This window comes from Leptosomus discolor, chromosome 6 (genome assembly GCF_034619465.1).
Source record: "Leptosomus discolor isolate bLepDis1 chromosome 6, bLepDis1.hap2, whole genome shotgun sequence".
NCBI classification, from domain to species: domain Eukaryota; kingdom Metazoa; phylum Chordata; class Aves; order Leptosomiformes; family Leptosomidae; genus Leptosomus; species Leptosomus discolor.
The window spans coordinates 47225819-47245843 of NC_141396.1; the positions used below are offsets into that span (position 1 = coordinate 47225819).

Sequence of the window (20025 nt, forward strand, 5' to 3'; positions counted from 1 at the left end):
CTCAGTACAAACATTTTAGGGCCCTAAAACATAAGCAATACAGATACAGCCTCTTCCAATCTAATGCTGTCTCCTCCAAGATCCAGTAATGATTTTTCTTCTAGAGGATCTTTCCACAAACAGCTCAAAATATACACAACATCAAAATTTTAGACCTGATCCATACTTCACCTTCAATAGGTAATAAGCATAAGAAATGTAACATTTTTGTCTTTCTGGAGTTGGAAAGGGACAGAGGAAAGAGACACACAAATACAAAGCTTGGAACTGTTCTAACTAAAAGCTCCAGCTTACCTAATCAGAAATATTTTGTTCTTATTTACAGGAGTTTGAGAACTTTTCAAAAAAGAACATCACACATATATAGTACTTTTCTTCACCAAAGCAATAACAGGCATGTAGTTAAGCAAAAAGAATAAATGAAGAGGGCTAATATATGTTGCTTTATTACACTGTGATTTCAAATACACACTTTCCAAAAAGGAAGAGAATGAAGAGAGAGCTCATTCGAAACTCAAAATTCAGCTATTAGTATTTCCAAATTATACTTCAACTGTCACGTACAGGAAATTCCTGAAATTACCCTCACAGTTAACCAAAAATTTCAAAAAGTGTCAAGGAAGAAAAATAAAAAGTGACAGGCAAACACTTAATTAACATATTTAACATATTTTAATCACAAATAAGAACCAAGAATACTGAAAAATTCTTATATTTCAGCTCCTCTTCATATTAGTATCGTCTCGTGTCAATAAATTTGAGATTGCCAAGACAAAGCTGCACTTCAGGTATGCAGAAATACAGAAATTCTTCAATACTGGACTTTTAAGGGGTTTTTTTCTTTGTTTGGTGGCTTGGGGTTTGAGGTTTTAGTTGGGTTTTTTGGTGGGGTTTTTGGTTTTGGTGGTTTTTTGGTTTGTGGTTTTGGCTTTGATTTTTTCTTTTGGTTGGTTTGGTTGGTTTTAAGTCAACAGATAAGGTATTTATACAAACTGTACTGATTCTGGAACTAAAAACTTCAGTTCTGAGTAAGATTCAGTCACTCCGGCCTCTCCTTGACTTTTGGGGAGGGTGACGAGGCTTTGTTGGTTTGTTTGCTTTGTGGGTTTTTTTCTCCCTCCAGTTAATCTTCCTGGCTTTCTGGTCTGCCTCAGAAAGACTAGAGATTAGGAGAAAAGGCAAACATTGGAAACAACTTGCTGTATTGGCCATATGTGAATCTTCATTACAAACTTTCTGATAGAATCAGCTTCACTTTTAGTTCTCTGGGTGAGGGATCGATACAAACAATATGCATCCCCTCAGAATTCACAAGAATACTTAAAATCTGTATATTTTGAAATTATATCATTTTCTTTGCATTAGTTCTTATTACATTAATCTATAGACTTAAAGAGGAGTATTTGTATGAAGTTCCTGAACTTAGATACTGTCTTTTTGAGTACAGTGTACTTGTACAATTTGTACAAAAAAAGAAAGGAGTAAAATTAAAATTACTGCAACATCCAACCTTCAATTTGCTATTTCTACGCAATAAAAATGCCAGCAATTATACCACAGCAAAATCACTCTTTTTGATGTGTTTATAAACTATTAATGTCAATATGTTATGGTAAGAAATAATATTAAAAAAAAGTTAAACATTATGACTTATATTTCTCTTTGGCATTTTTACACATTTACTCAAAGGCAAACTAGTAAATAAATAGGAATTGCGTTACTTTCTCCCTCACAATCAGCAAATCATGCTTTGACCTTGGAATAATACCAGATGTGGCCAGGCACTTCAGCTGTGTGCAGCCTGTGGGCAGTTGAAGCTTGGCTCCCAAGCCTCGCATGAGCCAGTGACCAGAATCTGCAGTATCTGCTGGGGACTCCACACCCACAGTGGTAAAACAAAGGCAGGCAGAAGGGGAAACTGAGGCCAATGCCGCAAGGCCTCCCTGCAACCCATTCACGCCTTGTGAAGCCTCATACCACAACAGAGCAGTACCACTAACTGAGAGCCAGTATCGCCTGTACACACGAGCTACTCTTGGAGCTACACTACTCTAACGATTGTGCTGGGATATGCAGACATACAGTAAGGGATTTGAAGGAGCAGAACAAAATTAGCTGCCACAAAACAGCAGGCAATTAAAGACAAATTTCTTTAGTGTCTTACATTTACTTAAAACTTTTACTATGCAGCAAAGCACATTTTGCTCCAGAGCCTCAGACAGTACCCTGTTAAACATAAATTATTTTTGCTCACTTGCATACACCCAGAATACTTGTTTTACCATCGACTCTCCTCTGACCTGCTTCTAAGCTTCTAATTGACCTCAGGGTCAAGAGCTTCATCCCTACTTTGGTTCTCTCAACAGCTGTGAAATAGCAAGAAACAGAGCAAATGGGCCATCACTCATGCCACACATCCTGCAATTGCTGGCTCTCCACAGCTTACATCAACATTGGTGCTGTACAGTAAGTTGGAACACATCAAAACCCTGTAAAGCTGGGAATTAAGGAGATGTTTAACCGTACTGACTTGAATAAATGCCTTCAAATAAATCTCTTTTTTAAGGCATATGTTATTAAATGCAATAAATTTTATTTTAATCTCACATAGTTATCTTATATACAGTCATATGTGAAGACAAAAACAACCCACACAAATGTTTGCTGATCTCAGACCTTGCTTAAAATCTAACTTTGCCAAAGGAGATGCCCTGCTGGCAAAGCCTCTTGAGTTTAATGACACATCGCCAATCCATTTAATGCCAATGCTGAACCATCTCTAAACAGGTGTTGAAATGTAATCATGGATTAAAGAAAACTTGAGGACAAAATGCCAAGAAATTAAACACCTCTGGGTCAGTAGTTTGAATCTATTCCAGGCTACTAAATCAGCAACAGTAATTACCATCTGGTAGTCTACATAAAAATAAATTACTGGGCTTTCTTTTTTAATTCACTGCATGCTACACAAAGGTCTTTATAAACAAAAGTTTCAGTTGTAATTGAAAGCTTTGTTGATAATCTCACTAGGTTATACCCAGTGCAACTATGTATTGAGCTTGAACTGCCTTCTCATTACTAGTGAACCACCAGAAGTTCTTCCAACAGTTCACTGCTAGGGTAATGCACTACACTTACACTATTACAGATGGAAGGTAACAGGAAATGTTATTTTCTTAACAAGAATCCATCTACATCTGAAACTAACAAAAATGCTTTCTGCTTCATTACATTCAGGACAACGGCAGGCTCATAATTTAACTACTAAAAAAGATTTCCTAGGGCCGACTGGCATTAATGAAATTGGTGTAAAAATAGACATTCATTGCTAAGCTTCACCACATCAAGGCAGAGGAAAAGTAGCTGACAGGAACATTAACAAACATTCATCTTCAGTTTTCTGAAGGAAATATTTTGTGAAGAATAATTACAACATTTTTAAGAAAGACCACTTTTCTTAAGTTGTATGTCTGCATATCCAAAGAAAAAGTCTAATCAGCTGTTTTGGGAATAAACTACAATTTACTGCAATATGACTGTCCTCCCACAAAAGAAAAGTATACTTAACACAACGATGTATTCTGTATTACACTCAGCATTTGAGCCGAAACTCTTGGGCGCTATATTTAGCTGATTTACTTCTTTATAAGAACAATTTTCAATTCCAATAAGCATTTTATTTGAGTTGTGGTTTGGTTTTTTTCCCTCCTTCTTTTATTTATTTTTTTAAATATATAGCCTTCTTCCAGGTCATTCTCATGAAAGAATAAACTATAAATGACCTTAGAAATAATTAATTTGCATTCTTTTTCTATCTTTTTCTTGAGCCTGCATTATAAGAATTAAACTTGGCAATAGTCATTGTAATTTACACTCCACTTAATGTTTCTTTCACACTACAGATATTTGATTTATGATACATTTTATATATTCTTTTCCCTTTGCTTCTTCAAACAAGCTTAAAGATGCTGTTTTCAGCCCCAAATTTAACTAAATTAAACGTGTGGATATAAAAACCTATGTAGTCTCTCTCAAAATACAATTGTCAACAGTTTAAAAAAAAACAATCATTTTTTAGTTTCTCTCATCCTCCTCTCACCCATTTTTCTTCCAGTTTCTTGACATAAAATGCAGACTACAATAAAATGGCATAGGCCATCACAAGGGCATGCAAACAAAGCATTTTTCTTCAGTAAAGGCCCACCTTAATTATTTTAAGTGCCTCCTTCTGAAATCTGACATTTTGAAGGAGGAGGGGAAGTAAGAGAAAGACACTCAATTGGATAAATGAGAGCCAGGCATGAGCAGAAGCTCAGCAACCTGAATCCTCAGAGCTGTTTTAAGTAGAATACTCACATTAACTAATGGGGGGAAAGATAGATGCTATGTAAAAGGAATCAATACAAGAACTAGCAAAAAGTTTAAATCAATCTCTCCTTGTGGGTTTTGTTTTGTTTTGTTGGGATGAGTTTCTTTTTTTTGTTGGGTTGGTTTTGTGTTGTTGGGTTTTCTTGTTACTTTTTGTAATAAAATTTTCTTTGAAGAGAACTTGTGTACACAGGCAGGTGGTTTTCCCTAATTTGAGGAAGCAGTTCAGCTATTTCACTGACAGGGCTTCGAAAAACTCAGTGACAGAAACAACATTTAATTAAAAGTATTGCTAACGCTTACCCTTTTCTGTCTCAAACAGGGTTCACTTAAATATGGATGCATTTTTAGAAGTTAATCTACAACTGCATCAGCTGCATATGAATGATAGGCAACTTTGAAAATAATTTGTTGGGTCTTAAGTGACTGAAGAAATCATTTATATTAACTTAGTAAACTAAAATCTGTAGCAGCCATCCTTATGTCAACCACTGTAACACTTTGTTAAATCATTCGCATGTGTAACTAGCACATCTAACACCACTCAATATCTGTAGGAATCTTATCTTCTAGATAAGCTGCCCTAGTGATTCTACTTATACTAAAAGCCTGAAATACTCTGAAATTTCAAGCCTATATTAGTGTATTATTGAAAAGAAAAGCACTTACATTCAAAACAGGATCTCTGTACCAGGGTATAATCGTTTAAGTACAGCTACTTTTTTTGCTGTATGCGGGTAATTGCAATTAAGGTAGAACTTGCTAAAACCTTAACTACAACTTAAAAAGAGCCCAGAGGTGTCTCTTTCTGGCTAGCTACAACATTCAAGGTATCTTTTGCACTGTGATTTCAGAAAACATCTCCAACATGAGGTCATTGCTGCTCTTATGCTCTTCAGAAGAGGTAATACTTCTGTAAGTATTAACTAATAAGCTACAGTAATTTATTTCAGTTACCTGAAGTCCTGAATATTCTTAATATTGAAGGTTACTTAACTACTTATATTTTATTGCATTTTAACTTCCATAACTGGCAGGTCATCTTAACCAACAACAAAACAAACCCTGGAGTTATGCAGTAGTGTAATTTACATATGGGGCAATATACTCTACCCAGCTCTTCGTTTTCTCCTTGCTCCAAAGCCTTCCCACTCCGAATTCCTCTACATCATGCTTTCTCTGCCAACAAATCCCTGCTTGCTGGTCTCCAATTTTCCATGAGTTATTAGGTACCTTTTTTCTCCACTATCATTAATTCAATAGATTTAAAATCCACAGCAAGAGGTTACTGGCTAGGTGTCTACAAAGTGCAAAACATCACTTCTGTTGTATTCTTCTTTTCTGCCTATTCTGGCAGACATAAGAGCTGCTTTTTGAACCATCTGAAACCTGTTACACTGACTTCTTAACACACTATCTTAAAGTGATAAACATGAGAAAATTACAGCTTAAATTATAAGAAGTCCTAATTTAATGAATCTTACTATATTCTGTAATATTTTAAATATTTTGCAATTAAGGCAAAAGGGGAAGTACTATAATTATGAAGAAAGTTTCCTAAATGCAGCAACAGCAATTGCTGAACTTAATTCTTTTCCATTTGACTCACTTCAAGGAGGTAAGAACATCAAATCTTAATTTGGACACAACAGTTGATTTAATTAAGCATCAGCATTTTTGTTTTAAAAATTGCAAAAAATAAAAGTTTCTGTACTAAAATAGCCACACAGTTCTTACGAAACTTTTGAGAGGAAGAGATATTAACTTTTGCATCTCTTTGTAGGAAAAGTCAAAGGCTATGAAAATGGGTGTTGGAAGACCAGACTTTATTGCATTTGTAACTTTTACAAGCCTTTCGCTAAACAATTAGGAATTCTGGTTTATATGCTTTTTCCATCTTGAACACAGACAGAAATTGAACACTGATGCCATTTATACTATCTATACTTCAGAATTAATAATATTTCTGTAAACTAAAGTAAAATCTACCTTGCAATCCCTGATCCATATTCATTAGCAGTGACAAGGGTATTAAATACAAATGGATGTATTCAAGTGAAATGAAAAGAAAGAGCAAGTGATATTAAAAAAAGTTATTCTGATAACTGATCGGACAATACTTACACCAGCTGAATATCAGCTAAATTTCACATTTTATAGTATTAGGTTAAAAAGCCACAACTGTGGGCAAGTCTACCACATAAATTACAACTATACCTTTGTTACTTCACCTTAGCAATTTCAGGTATCAGTTTATATAATTATCCAGTGACTCAAAAAAAAAAAAATCAACGAAAAAAGTAATTTCACTGTTCCCCAAAATTTAAATGACACAAGTTTTCACTATGAAAACATAGCATTTGCCTATTTGAGATAAAAGTACCTTTGTTAACAGACTGTTTAAAAAGACACTGCTATTCCTAATTAGATGTATACAGATCACCCCTCGCCCATCATTTATTCTTGTAGTTTCACTTAAGAACTGCTGCTGAATTCCCTAGCAAGTTAATCTTAATATCCATTTGAAATATATTCATATTTTGATAAAATTAAAATATTAAATTTGCCTCCAAAGAGTAATTTTTATAAATCTATATACAGTATGAGCCTGAGCCCAAATTGTAAGAATCAGTGCTACACATTCAATTACGCATAACAACACCATCAAGAAAAATAAAGTAATATAACTTAAAACTACTACTATTACCTGGAACAGCTGAGGTAAAGCTTTCACAGTGAGACAGAACCATATTCCCAGCTTGCATGGAAGTAAGTCATGCCACTGCGGTTTGTCTAGTACTCTGCAGTCAAATAAAATCATAAGTTTTTCATTACTGCCACGTAATCTCAAAGTCAGAACTTTCCCATTATCATTTAAAATGATTAGCACTTGTCAACTCCTACAAAAATGTGTAACTACATGATACTAAAGACACATTTTGAATATTTAATTCAAGAATATGTAACAGCTAACTTCTAATCATCGCTGTATTTTAATCTCTTAAAAAGGGCTTTTCTTCAAGAAAATAAATTTGTAAGCCACATAATCAGTTCAGTCTAAAAAAGCCCAAAACTGAAAAAACCTCAAGGCTCAACCAAGTGTTCACAAGTGCTGACAAGCAGATATGAAGACTGTGGCATAAACAAAACAATACATTAAAATTAATGTCATTTGCAGTTCACTGGAGCATTACTCACTGATGTCATCAGGAAAGAGGACAGGCAGAATGGTCTCTGATCTCCATCCTGCATTGATCCAGTTCATGCCCCTGCTGTGTGAACTATTTAAACCCTTTATTTCTTTCTATGAATCAATAGAAGAAATGGTGGTATCTTTTGGAGTGTCCTGAAAGTCACTATTTCCTGATGTGCTTCTCAACAATGGCGTTAGAAGCCTTTACCAACATGCTTGGTTTTAAGTTAATCAGATAAAAAGCATTAAATCAGACAAGCATTAAAACCCTATAAAAACTCCTTGCTTGGTATGGTTATAAAATAAAGCTTAAGTAAATTGAAATCTGTTAATTGTAATCAAAGCAAAAATTTTCAAAGGTAGAAAAACTTGTAAAATCTTCTAAAATCAACTTGTAGAAATAATACCCTTTATAAGCCAGATACCACTAATTCAGCCTTAATCTTTCAATTATTGTTGATCTGCTGGATAAACACCACACATTTATTTACAAATCAAAACCTTAAAGCACATCTACACTGGCAGACTTGATATCAGCAATGGCTGTTACCACAAATACAGTTATTTTTCTCATAAAATATTTCAAAGATGCAAGGAGAACATGACAGAACTAAACCAGTAGCTGATAAAATGCTTTAATATGCAGAAAACAAGAAGAGTTCCTTCCCACCTTTCATTTTTGTCTAGAGCAGCAAGTTTGGCTTCATCTGTACTCCTGCCGCCTGTTTTTTTCTTCTTCTCCCTCTTTTTTCTGCTAAGCAGTTCATCCTTGATGTAGAAAGAACCAGAGTTACAGGTTATCATTAACATGTAAACCACAAACGTTACTGGGACTTTTCTGTGAAGGGTAAACAGTAGAGTAGCATTTATGCAAATTTATCTAGAGGTCCCACATGATTAAGTAAAATGATCTATCTTAACAATAACTGTTGCCATGGTATCCAGTCTTTAAACACACATGAAGTCCAGTTCTGTCACTCATGTGTATCTCCATAGCAATCAAAGTTTTCTAAGAGGAGAAAGCATTCAACTTGCCTCCTTTTCTCATTCATCAACTTCAATAATGCAGTGGAAAATAAAAAAAAAGTAAATAGATGCTAATGTATGAATAATTTTCAAGTTATGCTTAGGTTTTTTCCTAGTCTAGTAAGTGCAATAGATATTTTGTATGACAAAAATAAATGTGGTTTATACTGCTTACCAATGCCTATCCTGTTAACAAAAATCTAAACAAGAAAGCATTTAGCTAAGAACAAAGGCAAAGCAAGTATGACTCTTAAACAAATAAAACCTGATTGTTTTTAAACAACGTTTAGGAAAATCATAGACACGACTACAGTAGCACATGACTCAGCATCAATAGATGATAAAAGAGTTTTTATTCCTCTTCCTTCCAGTTAAAAACCAAAGAACCAACTCTTGCTATTGATTACCAATGCTAGAAAAACTGAGTAGTTTTTAGATTACCTTTTCTGATATGTTGACTATCTCATTCTATAATTATCACTATTCTAAATATAATCATTTTAAAATATGAAAAATACAAATTCAAAACAGCAGAAGTGGTGGAGATACCTACAACACGAAACTTCTGCAGGAAATTCAATACTAATAATTGAAGCGTTTGATTTATTACCAATACTTACCAGCTGTTTTTCCAGGTAGATTGACCAAACCACAGCATAATGACCCACTGTGAGTATAATGAACAAGAGTAATGCCAGCTCAGCATTGCTCATTTTTCTCACCCGCCTGTAGTAGAATACAGGCTGTCGCCAATCTGGTAGTCCATTGATCAGAATATCATCATACCTACAGTAGCAAATAGAACAGGCTTTCATGGACAGCTAAACATGAAATCAGCCAAACCATCCAATTACAAAACAAAGCAAATGATAATCCACAGACTGCTTGAATAATACACACAAAACACCATTCAGTAAATTTTTCTCTTTTTTATTTTTTTTTTTTTTTAAAAAAAACTGAGCAATGCCTTGTTTTGTCAGCTGCTAGACTTGCATCTGGAATTAAACAGAATCCAGAACCAAATGCTGGGGAAGTGTACCTAGTCTTTTGAAAGGGGAAAAAGAAAAAAGTAAATAATTAAATTGCTCCTGCACCGCCCGCCCGCCCCCCCCGCCCAATTCATTCACTTGAAATAACAGACTTCTAAGAAATGCGGATGTGTGCTACCTGCCTGGTAACCAGTGGGCAGGTCCCCACGACAGAAGTACCAAGCCACAAACTACTACTTTTACAAACTAAAACCACAAGTGTTGGGGGGAGGGGAGAGGTGTCTTTGCTTGTGTTATCCTTTAGTAGCACCATATCCATTAGGTAAAAATGCTGCCAAACTTAACATCCATTCTGTGTCAGACATGAACTGAAGTTAAAGGCTTGATTTTGATGTTAGAAAACAAAGTCCACCACAGCTAGACGGCTTGGCTTTTCTACTTGAAAAGCTGTCTCCAAAATCAATCTATTTTAAAACTGTTTAATTCTACTAACACTACTGACTGTACAGAAACCATTTTATGGCAATTTGTCACTTTTTCATCACACAAATGTCTTGAAATTCCTTAGCACATCTGGGGTCTCTTATTTACAGAAGATTATCAACAATTCAAAAATAAACCACAGACATGCAAAACAGATTTTTCTATTAGTTAACTTTTCAGAGTAAAGTTCCAAACAAAATCTCTACAGTAAACTCAAAAACCTGTACATTCAAGATGCACAACCTGATAATCTTAAATTGAACACAACTCATTACACATTCTAATCACACCGTTTCCAGAATTAAATCTGCACTGAAAGGCCTAATTTGGTGCAACACATTGACCAAAATATTTTAATTAAAAATATTCTGAGTTAGTCGCAGGCCTAATTACAGGAATAGAAATAGGGCCTATATTGTCATGCAGGTCAGTAGAACTCAGTAGTAGGTTTTTCTCAAGTAAATTGACCGATCCAGGAATAATAGCGCAGCTGCTAAACTGCCAGTCTTGACATGTAAATCAATTTAAATGCAACAACTGCACTAGCTACTTTGATAGTTATTAAATTGATACCTTGGAGATGTACTAAAAAGAATTTCCACAAGCAAGTTCATTTTTTTTAAGCAGAAGAAGAGGTAATTGTTTTCAATTAAAAAATATACTTTAATTCAGCACATACAGAAAAGCTGACTTCTGATAAAACATTTGTTCAAGTTGGCACTGTTATTTCTGTGCAAAAGATTTAACACCTCAGGATTCTGCAGTGTTTTGAGTACTACCAGAAGTAAAATTCATATTACAAAATTCTACCTTCCATGACAATGATGAGAATACCAAGATTAATATCCATTATTGTAAAATTTAGAGTAATAACTTTTTTCCTTTCCCAGTAAATCAGAACAAATTAACTACTGATGCCTTAACATAAACTCTAAAATTGCTTAGGATGTTATTTCAAATCTAAAACTTCTCCTTAACTTTTTGTTAAGAATTAAGTAAACGTTTCAGCATTTTAAAAAAATAATACTGCGTTTGCTAAACATTTTATTGTTAGAATACAAGAAAATATTTTTTAAAAATCATTTTTAAAACAAATTATGTTGATAAGATTTCATAAGAGATGCTCTTCCTTTGAAAGCTTCAGAGAAATATATGTAGAATCAATAAAGAATTTTAATACTACTATAAATTTATTAAGCATTTGCCTTTCTTATACAGTAAAGCTTGTTAACTGATGTACTGAAATTGTGGCTACTGATTAAATAAGGTCCATATATGCTAATGGTAACAATATAGTAATATATAAAATAAGATTGCAAACTAACATTTGGCAACCATGTTCTCTTATAAATTATCTGTTAAGAAAAAATAAATTAAGACAGCAGAGTCTCTTGCATTAAATACTTTAAACAGCACTCTGTATTTACTAGGCTGTGTCCGCTGTTCTGAACAACAGTCTCCAAGGATTAAGTCTCAGAATCAATGCTCTATTGATTTTACTATCAATGAGCATTATGGCTCACACGACTGGCCATTTTAAGGGAAGATAGCTTCTATTATAACCCACTTTTTAGAATATATACTGTTAAAAGATAAATCACTGCTTTCAATAGTAATTAAGCTCTGTATTTGAAAAATAAAGATATCAATGATTTTTAGGCTTTCAATTGGAAAATGATCCTACCGAAACTCAGAAGCTTCCCATAATTTTTAAATCTTAATTTCCAAATTTAGGATGTGGTTTAATTAAAAGCAAGTTTCTCATTAAAGAATTTCTTTATAGGTTTCTATATTAACTATGAAAGATAGTTAGTTAATCCATGTGCATCAAGACCTACATTCAAAATTTAATTACAAAGCATTCTTCTTTTGGCAACCTATATTAATTGTTACTCCATGTAAGAGAAAAAAAAAATCAACCTGAAAGGGAAAGAGACATGTGCAGTATTTTTTACTCAGACATACGTACACAGAAAGCAGCAAATCTTTGACACACAAGTTTGCCTGCCAATTGTCTCTGAAACATACCAGTCAGCAAGCCAAAAAACTCCAAAGCATCAGTACAGAAACAAAAAGACAAAAAAAAAAGTCCCCATTTACAAGTTAAGTTGAATCTTTACTTTAAAACTTAGGATTCTATACAAGACTTGTTAGTCTTATACTAACAAGCAACCAATTGCAAGATTATTAAAATTTCATTCTTCTGTAAAGTTTCATGAAATAGTTTTTAGAGCTCTTTGCAGATTCAATTACATTGTAAGAAAAAAAAATCCATTAACTGTAGTAGCTAATTACAGCATCATCTCTTAATATAATTATAATTTACTTTTCCCTTTATGAGAGTCACTGCATTTCATATTTCAAATAATTTCAGAGATCTGATGTAGTTTATATATTATAACCTTGAATTAATGAGATCTATTCTGAACTATGGGAAGACTGCACTGGTGTTTTTCATTTTGGGGACCTCTTTTCCCCTCAAGCTGTCAAAGACATCCAGAGCAGCATCAGCCAGAACAATTTATACCTATGAATACAGACATTTAATTATAATGAGAGCTAAGATAAACACCTTTCTTACTCTAAACAAGTATATCTTGATTCCTTTGCAAATGTTTCCTGTAATCAAGCCCACATTGTTACAGAGGATAGGCCTGGTAGGTAAAAGACCTCCTTAAAATGGTAACAAATAATTAAATTAAAATCTAAGATATTTGCCTAATCACAGTTAATAGAAGTGCATAAAACTATCTACTTTTTCACAAATTAAAAATAATCAAAGGCTAATAAAATTTATCATAGTCAAGTTGATTTACTAATAAACGCCCTAAAGTAAAGCGTATTTCAGGAAATACACCCATCTCTACATACCCTAAAGATAAACTTTTCTCTTGAATTTCAGACACTCTGCAATGTGTATACAAAACATAAAATATTACGTTCTGCTGCATGTATGTTTAATTTAAACACTGCCACGTTAAACAATGCTGCATGTATGTTTACTGTTAGAATATTAGAATGTTTTGATTATCTATCAGTCAAAGCATGTAAAAGTTCTAACACAGTAATATGACTATATTCTGTAGTAGTACTAATAATAGCATAATCCACAAGCAACAGTATAATTTCATCAAAAAAGCAAACCACATTTTAATTCTAAAGCCCTGTATTATAATTGTTGTCAGAGGAACTATAATATTTTAAGAAAGGTTTCTGCCATCAGATAAAGTAAATGTTCACTGATAAATATGAAGACACAAAGGTCTTAGAAAAATAATTACATATAGCCAGGCAAGAGATCTGCCTTTTTAGAATGCTGTTTCTGTACACGCACACAAACAATTAACAGCTCTGACACTCACCAAGACAAGAGGAAGGGTGTAATTAGACCCAGTTTTATTGTTTAAAAACTAGTTAATCACTCACATATACAGTGCAGGACCTTATTCCTGCCTCTACCGGTTCCACTCTCTGTACGCACACCAGGACCAATGCTGGATTACATCACTTTGGAGATGAACAGTAAGAGGCAGGTATGGCTGACCTCGCCAAACAGCAGCAGAAGCTCTGCAGCTCACTCTTCTCGAGGTGGTATAACCCTGGGCCCCGAATCATTTAGGTGTCGAGCTGTGAAGGGATTCACAGCTAAACTGCCAGAATTCCTCACCAACTCATTTGTAAGAAAATGAACTAATCAGGTCTTCGAGTTACTTCAGAAATAAGAATTACCACGCTGCCAAGGGGAAAAAAAAAAAAAATAAAATCCGGCAGAAAGCCTTGCTACAGCAGACCCAAATAACTGTCTCTGGAATCAGGATAAAACTGAGCTGATAAGCCCTGAGAGACAAAAGGTGCAGCACAGTTTCTCTCCAGTCCATGAGCATGACAGTAAACTTTGAACCTCTTCCACTAGGTCCATCACCTCACACAACGCATAGCCAGTAGGTGCATCACAGTTCCATGCAAAAAGCTGCTATTACAGCTGCAAGGAAATTCCATGCTGGAACTAAATTCCAGAGAAGCAATATCAAAGTCTATCTAAGCCGCTTTATAAACAAAAAGGTGGGAAAACTTTTGGGATAGCTCATTTTTCAAGTGGTTAGAAACCAATTAACTAACTTTTAAAAAAAATTTTCCTTGAGTATAACTTCACAACTAAATTCTCTTGTGAGAGATGAAATAAAAATAATACAGATTTCCAAAAGTACTTCTATGAAGTACATTTTCATGACACTTCAAGAGAGGATTAGCAAAAAGTAGATAACCTTTACTATAAAACCTGGACTCCTGTCGAGACATCTACAAAGCCAAAAAACCCTTCAAGAAATGTCTCATGAAGCCCTGTTTACAGACTCGTAAGCTGAAAGATGATTTAATAAAACTCCAACCCAAAAGCAAAACTCTTTCAGTGATGCTGTTTTCCTGATAATCATTAGTTTAAATGGTGATTTAACAGAGAAAAGTTCAAAATAGTCTTCCAAAAAGCAGATCAGCCCCAGGTTTTCAGTTCTTAATCCTATACCCTTCAGGTACTGATGGACCTGCTCCCGAAGCAGCAAGGACAACTATCATTTCTTTAAAAAAACCCCAGAATGCTAGGTATAGCGAAGTTTACATTATTATAGATAGTACACCTGAAACAAAAAACCCAATTAACTAAACAACAGAAAAAAATGTTGAAGATGACATACACTGGAAAAAATCCCGAAATATCATGCAACAAACCTTTTCTTGAAATACTGACCTAGGACCGACAGTTGAATCTGTGGCCTATATTTTCAACCACAGCTTTACTAAAACAAGCAACGATAATTGACACAACTCAACAAAAAGTTGTTAAGCGTAATTGTTAAGTGTCAAAAAAAAATTGCTCCCAGTAACAGTTGGCTTTTAAAGCACTTTCAAATACTAGTTTTAAATGAGAATAACCAGTATATCACACAAAAATACACACCAGCTTCCTCTTTAAGCGACACATAATCTCTAATTAAACAGCTACACAGAAATTACAAACTTAAATTATGCAAAAAATAATCCGAAGAGTTACAGTTAAGTCAAATACTACTTCAATATATTACTGGCATGAATGCTTTATTTAAGAAGCTGTGCAAATTAACTTACCTCTGCCTCCGTTCTTCATCCTTTAAAATCTCATAGATGGCCACCAACTATAACAAAAACAGAAAAAGGAAAAAAAAAAAAACACACACACAAGTTTACCTTAGAATTGAGTTTATAAAGTTTGAATAGTAGTACCATATTTTACATTTGCCAACCAATGACCTTTGCTAGTTTTCACCTTTCCCTACAACACTAAGAAGCAAACTCAACAGGCAAAAGAAACAGTGCCATATTCATATACAAAGTCTCATCAGATACACAAACAGGCAACTCCTGCAAAAGACTTTTTTTTTTTCCCTCCTCACACCTGGCAAACCGAGTCTTGTCTTGGTTACACCTTAAAAATAAAAGGTATCATTTGTTTAAACCTAAAAATCTTACTGAAATTAAGTAGCCTGTATTCAGTCATCAGACATATATTTTTAAAGGTAAAGCTAATTACAACAGTTTTGTGGTTTCACTCTGTAAAGATTCAAAAGGCAAAAATCCAAAAACCAAAATGAGTTCTTTTCATTAAGTTATGCCTACATATGACTTGCATTGAGAACTGATCAGAAATTTTCTCTACTGCTTTTGAAAAGACTATTTATAAACAGTCTTACATAAAGGGCAAAACATATTTTCCTCCTAAGAGTGTAAGTCTAAGTATTATGTTCAAATTACTTTAATATACAGGTAAATACTAAGTCTGAGTTATTCAACAATTCTGAAAAACTGTACTGGTTTTTAATCTAGCTACATCAGGAAAAATTTAGTTCAACGTTCAAAAGTAATTTCAAAGGTGTATCACTGTTCTTACTAAAATAACATCATAAAAAATTATGATTCTACTTTCCCTAAAACTCTTATTGCCACACACTGCACTTACTTGCCTAAACTGTGTTTCTGCATTTTCATCTTTATTCTTGTCTGGGTGTAAAATCAGCGAAAGCTTTCGATATGCTTTCCGAATGTCTGCAGACGAAGCATCCTGAAAAAGGAAAACAAAGCAAACTGTCAGAAACTAATTCCCAGAACTCTTAAGATGTGAAGACAGACAACCAGGAACTAAGGCAATGTAACCTGAGATGTCTAACAACCAAAATGTGCAACTAGTCCAGCCTAAATGGCTGAACAGTCATTCAGCCCAATTCATCTTTCACCTTGGCTTCCTTCGTTACCATACATCCGTTACAATGATATTTGCTGAAACTTCCAAACACTTTCTTGCTTAAAAACTAACCTGTGCACCTTCTGTATCATTCAAAAGTTCAAATGAACACCAAAAATTATTGTATCTGTGTATCTTCAAGATAGAGGTCATTACCGTGCTCAATTTCTCAAACTGCGGACTTGCTACGAACTCTTCCCTTATTGATATTACATGTAATTCACCACTAATAGGACTTCCACTCAACTCCAGCTTCACCATGTCTGAAGAACTGTATTTTTCTTAAGTAGCTTCAAACTGCAGTCTTGAAGCTATACTGGAGCACTGACATCAATCTATACCTTAATCATGATAAGAATTGCACACATTTTGGGAGGAAAAAATAAAACCGCATCAACGGTGCACCAACTTAGCTGCACAATGCACAAATTTCTGAATTAATGACTGCTATTAGCACACGCTATAAAGATACCCAGAAATGTTAGGTTTTGAGAGTTGTATTATATAGTATATAGCTGCAACGCTCATCAGAAGATTCACAAAGCTTCACATTTAAACAGAAATACTTGCATTCTATTATTAACATGTCCAAGGCAACATTTTAGAAATCAACTGTTTACCTGACAATTTTTATTTCTTGATTTTATATATATTGTTCCCCTGTATATTCTCTCAAAATTACAGTGTCAATAGGGATTAAAAACCACCAAAACCCAGATCTGAATTAGCTATGAGAGGAACAGAGCTGGAATAAGATAATAATTAATGCAATACTGTAATTAGTCTGTCAGGCTTTTTATTACAAATCATTATTTTCATTTTAAAATTTTCAGTTTTACAACACCAGGCTGTAATAATGCTGTATACAACCTTGGGCCAGGAGTGAATATTAAAGAGAGACTGGAGGAAGGGAAGAGGAAAAGGATAAAGTGGGGGAAAATGCAGAATGTGAAAAAATTCAGCTTTGAAATCATATTTTAAGGTGGCATTATCCCCTAACGCAAGACCAAAGTTTCCATAGTCTCTCGTCTGTCAAAGAAATGCGCTTCTATCACTCACAGGGAAGATTTCTCCTGAAAAAAACACATATGCATTTTTTCATTTTTAAATTTTCCAACAGCTGCTTCTAAGGTGTGTGCACACTAAAGCAGAATTCCTCTGCTTAAGTACCAGCTTGCTTCCAGCTTGAATACTGCCAATGAGTTGTTTCATATTGCCATTGTTTTATAGGCTTATTTTTAACTCTTGGTTAAAGGAAGGAAGATACAGTGACTAAATATCTATTCTAAGCACAAAGAAACATTAAATTCTTGAGATGCAGACTTAATAGAATTATATGAAATACATGCAAAAATGCGAAGTAAATAAATCTTTTAAAAATTAGGGATTGAGTCCATGACAACATCAAGAAATTAGTACCTCCAGACCATGCATTTGGGATAAACCACAGCTTATTCTTTTCTACCACACATTTAGATATGCTTGGTATTATTTTTGGAACACTCCTGAGAAACAGTTAAAAACTTGATTAAAGCACGTTAAAGAGTTGTCCCACAGTATTCTTCCAATTACTTCAAACTACAAGCAAACAAAAAAAGTTACAGTGTTTTCAGTTGTATCCAAACAACTTAAACTTCAGTTGTACTTGGGAACAGCATGATTATGTCTGTAAAAGATCAGGACAAAAGGTAGTTTATCTGTTTCATGCTTAAGCAAAGCAGGAGATCCCAAGTCAACTCTGAAAGAATAAAGTTGCTTAAATATTTACGTTCCTTCACCTTGAGAAGCTGAAATAAAAATTTATAAATTTACAAAACCAGATTGTTGATCTTGGTTATCAGAAAAAAATTTAGATTGTCTTGTCTCCCCTCATCTACCAACCCAGTCAGCCATTTCATAAACAATGGGGGCTTGTCTTCAAAACAAAATATAATATTTCAACACTACTACAGCAAATAAAAATCAGGAAATAGATTACTGGCCATGGTTTTAGCTAAACTATGAAAGTGATCTTTATGCATGTATCAGCTAATTTTAATTAAGCCCCTAAAAGGTTGAAAGGGGGACAATAATACCAATAAGTAATTAAATATGGGACGTTGCTGTAAATGATTTAATTACAATTGGTCCATATAAACTTCTAAAGCAGCAATAAGTCTTCCTTCTAACTGGTTCTTCACAATACTGTTGAACACAACACGGGAAAATGTTGTAAGTTCCAAACACTTTGCTAGTAAATGCTACCTATGGGTAACGTTAGGTATCGTCAGGCAAGCTTCCAGATCCTCCAGCAGCTGCCCTGAACAAAAGTGGTTGGTTTTTGAGAAAAGCCTCTCATCACTACAAAACTTCCTAGTAGCATATGACCCCCAATAAGCTATGAGGAATGAATGTTTTCAAACTAACGAAGAAACGTCTACCATACTGAAGTCAGATGTTCTAATAGACTTGCATTTATAGCTGACTGACTCTCTTGGCCACCTTCAGTAACATTTCCATAAAGGCTGAGCAACAAAACACTGAGTTAACAGTGTTTTCTACAGACTAAGATATTATTTTAGATATTAGGGCAGAATTCCAAAGATTAGAGAAAGCCATGATGACATTAAGGTTTTGTTTGTTTTAAAGAAAAAGTCGAGAATACATGTTGGATGGCTTTGTTTACAATTCAGAAGTCTCCATCTCAGTTACGTCTAATAGGGGAAAATAGAATCTGTACAGGCATATCAGTTAATGGCAGAAGGAGCTGGTACCAGACAGCTAGTGCATGCAGTGATTTCTCCAATGCTGTGCTTCAGGTTGGCACGTTTTGCCACCAATTAGGGCAAACGAGCCTGTCACACTGTCTCCCTCATGTGGATACAAACATCAGAAGCATCACCCTATTTCTTGATAACCACCTTTTCAAAGCAATATTGACCTGTCATACTTCCAAAGCTGAATGTCTCTTTACACACTCGTTTTCTAGTTAACAGATCTTACAAATTGAGAACTACTCTCACTGCAACAACAGCACACACTTCCACGTGCAGCCTTGAAGTCCAGTTTCATGAGTCACTGCTGTTCAAGAGGAAGAAAGGCAACGCTCCATCACGTATATTTTGAGAACTAAAGCATAGTACAAGCACCTATATTAAAAGATAATGCAAAAGGAATGCTTTAAGCTAAAATAAAAACTGCTGTCAGCTGAATAGCTGGAAAAAATGCATATAGGAGACAAGTCAATGGAGGAAAAGGTGTTTTGTGCTAGAATTAGTTCTCAGAAATATCAAACTGCAAGTCTATATTTAGGTAGGCCACAGTTTGGCCTCTTATGCATGCAAATACGCAAGTATTCATGTGGGCATTTTTTAACTGCTAATACTATTGAACAAGCAGAGCGTCACGTGTCTAGCTACATGACCTCTAGGTAGAAGGTGAAAGTTCAATCTTTTACACTTTTTTACATAATCCCTTACACTACAAGCAACTATTTAGCACACAAACAAAATGACCATTTGAAGGAATCAACAGTATGTCAAAAAGGTTAAACACATTTCCTAAGGTATTCTGTTGGAATTTTTAGTTTTTGTTTAAAGGGTGATACACATCAGATTCCCAGGGTGGGGGAGAAAAGAAAACATTCTTCTCACTATTTATATCATTTACTTTTGGCAGCTTGTTCAATTCAGACAATGAAAAACACATTACTAGAT

The 20025-nt window shown here is 34.4% G+C and overlaps 1 protein-coding gene across 1 annotated transcript in view; it reads right to left on the reverse strand.

Annotated features, from left to right (window-relative positions):
* The window catches only part of DNAJC1 (DnaJ heat shock protein family (Hsp40) member C1), a 114700-nt gene that overhangs the window by 59125 nt on the left and 35550 nt on the right, over positions 1 to 20025 (reverse strand). Inside the window, exons 2-6 of the mRNA XM_086466712.1 lie at positions 16049 to 16150; positions 15181 to 15227; positions 9208 to 9373; positions 8232 to 8329; positions 7076 to 7169 (exon numbers count right to left, since the gene is read on the reverse strand). Coding sequence (XP_086322838.1) covers positions 7076 to 7169; positions 8232 to 8329; positions 9208 to 9373; positions 15181 to 15227; positions 16049 to 16150 — 507 coding nt within the window. The remainder of the gene's footprint in view (positions 1 to 7075; positions 7170 to 8231; positions 8330 to 9207; positions 9374 to 15180; positions 15228 to 16048; positions 16151 to 20025) is intronic.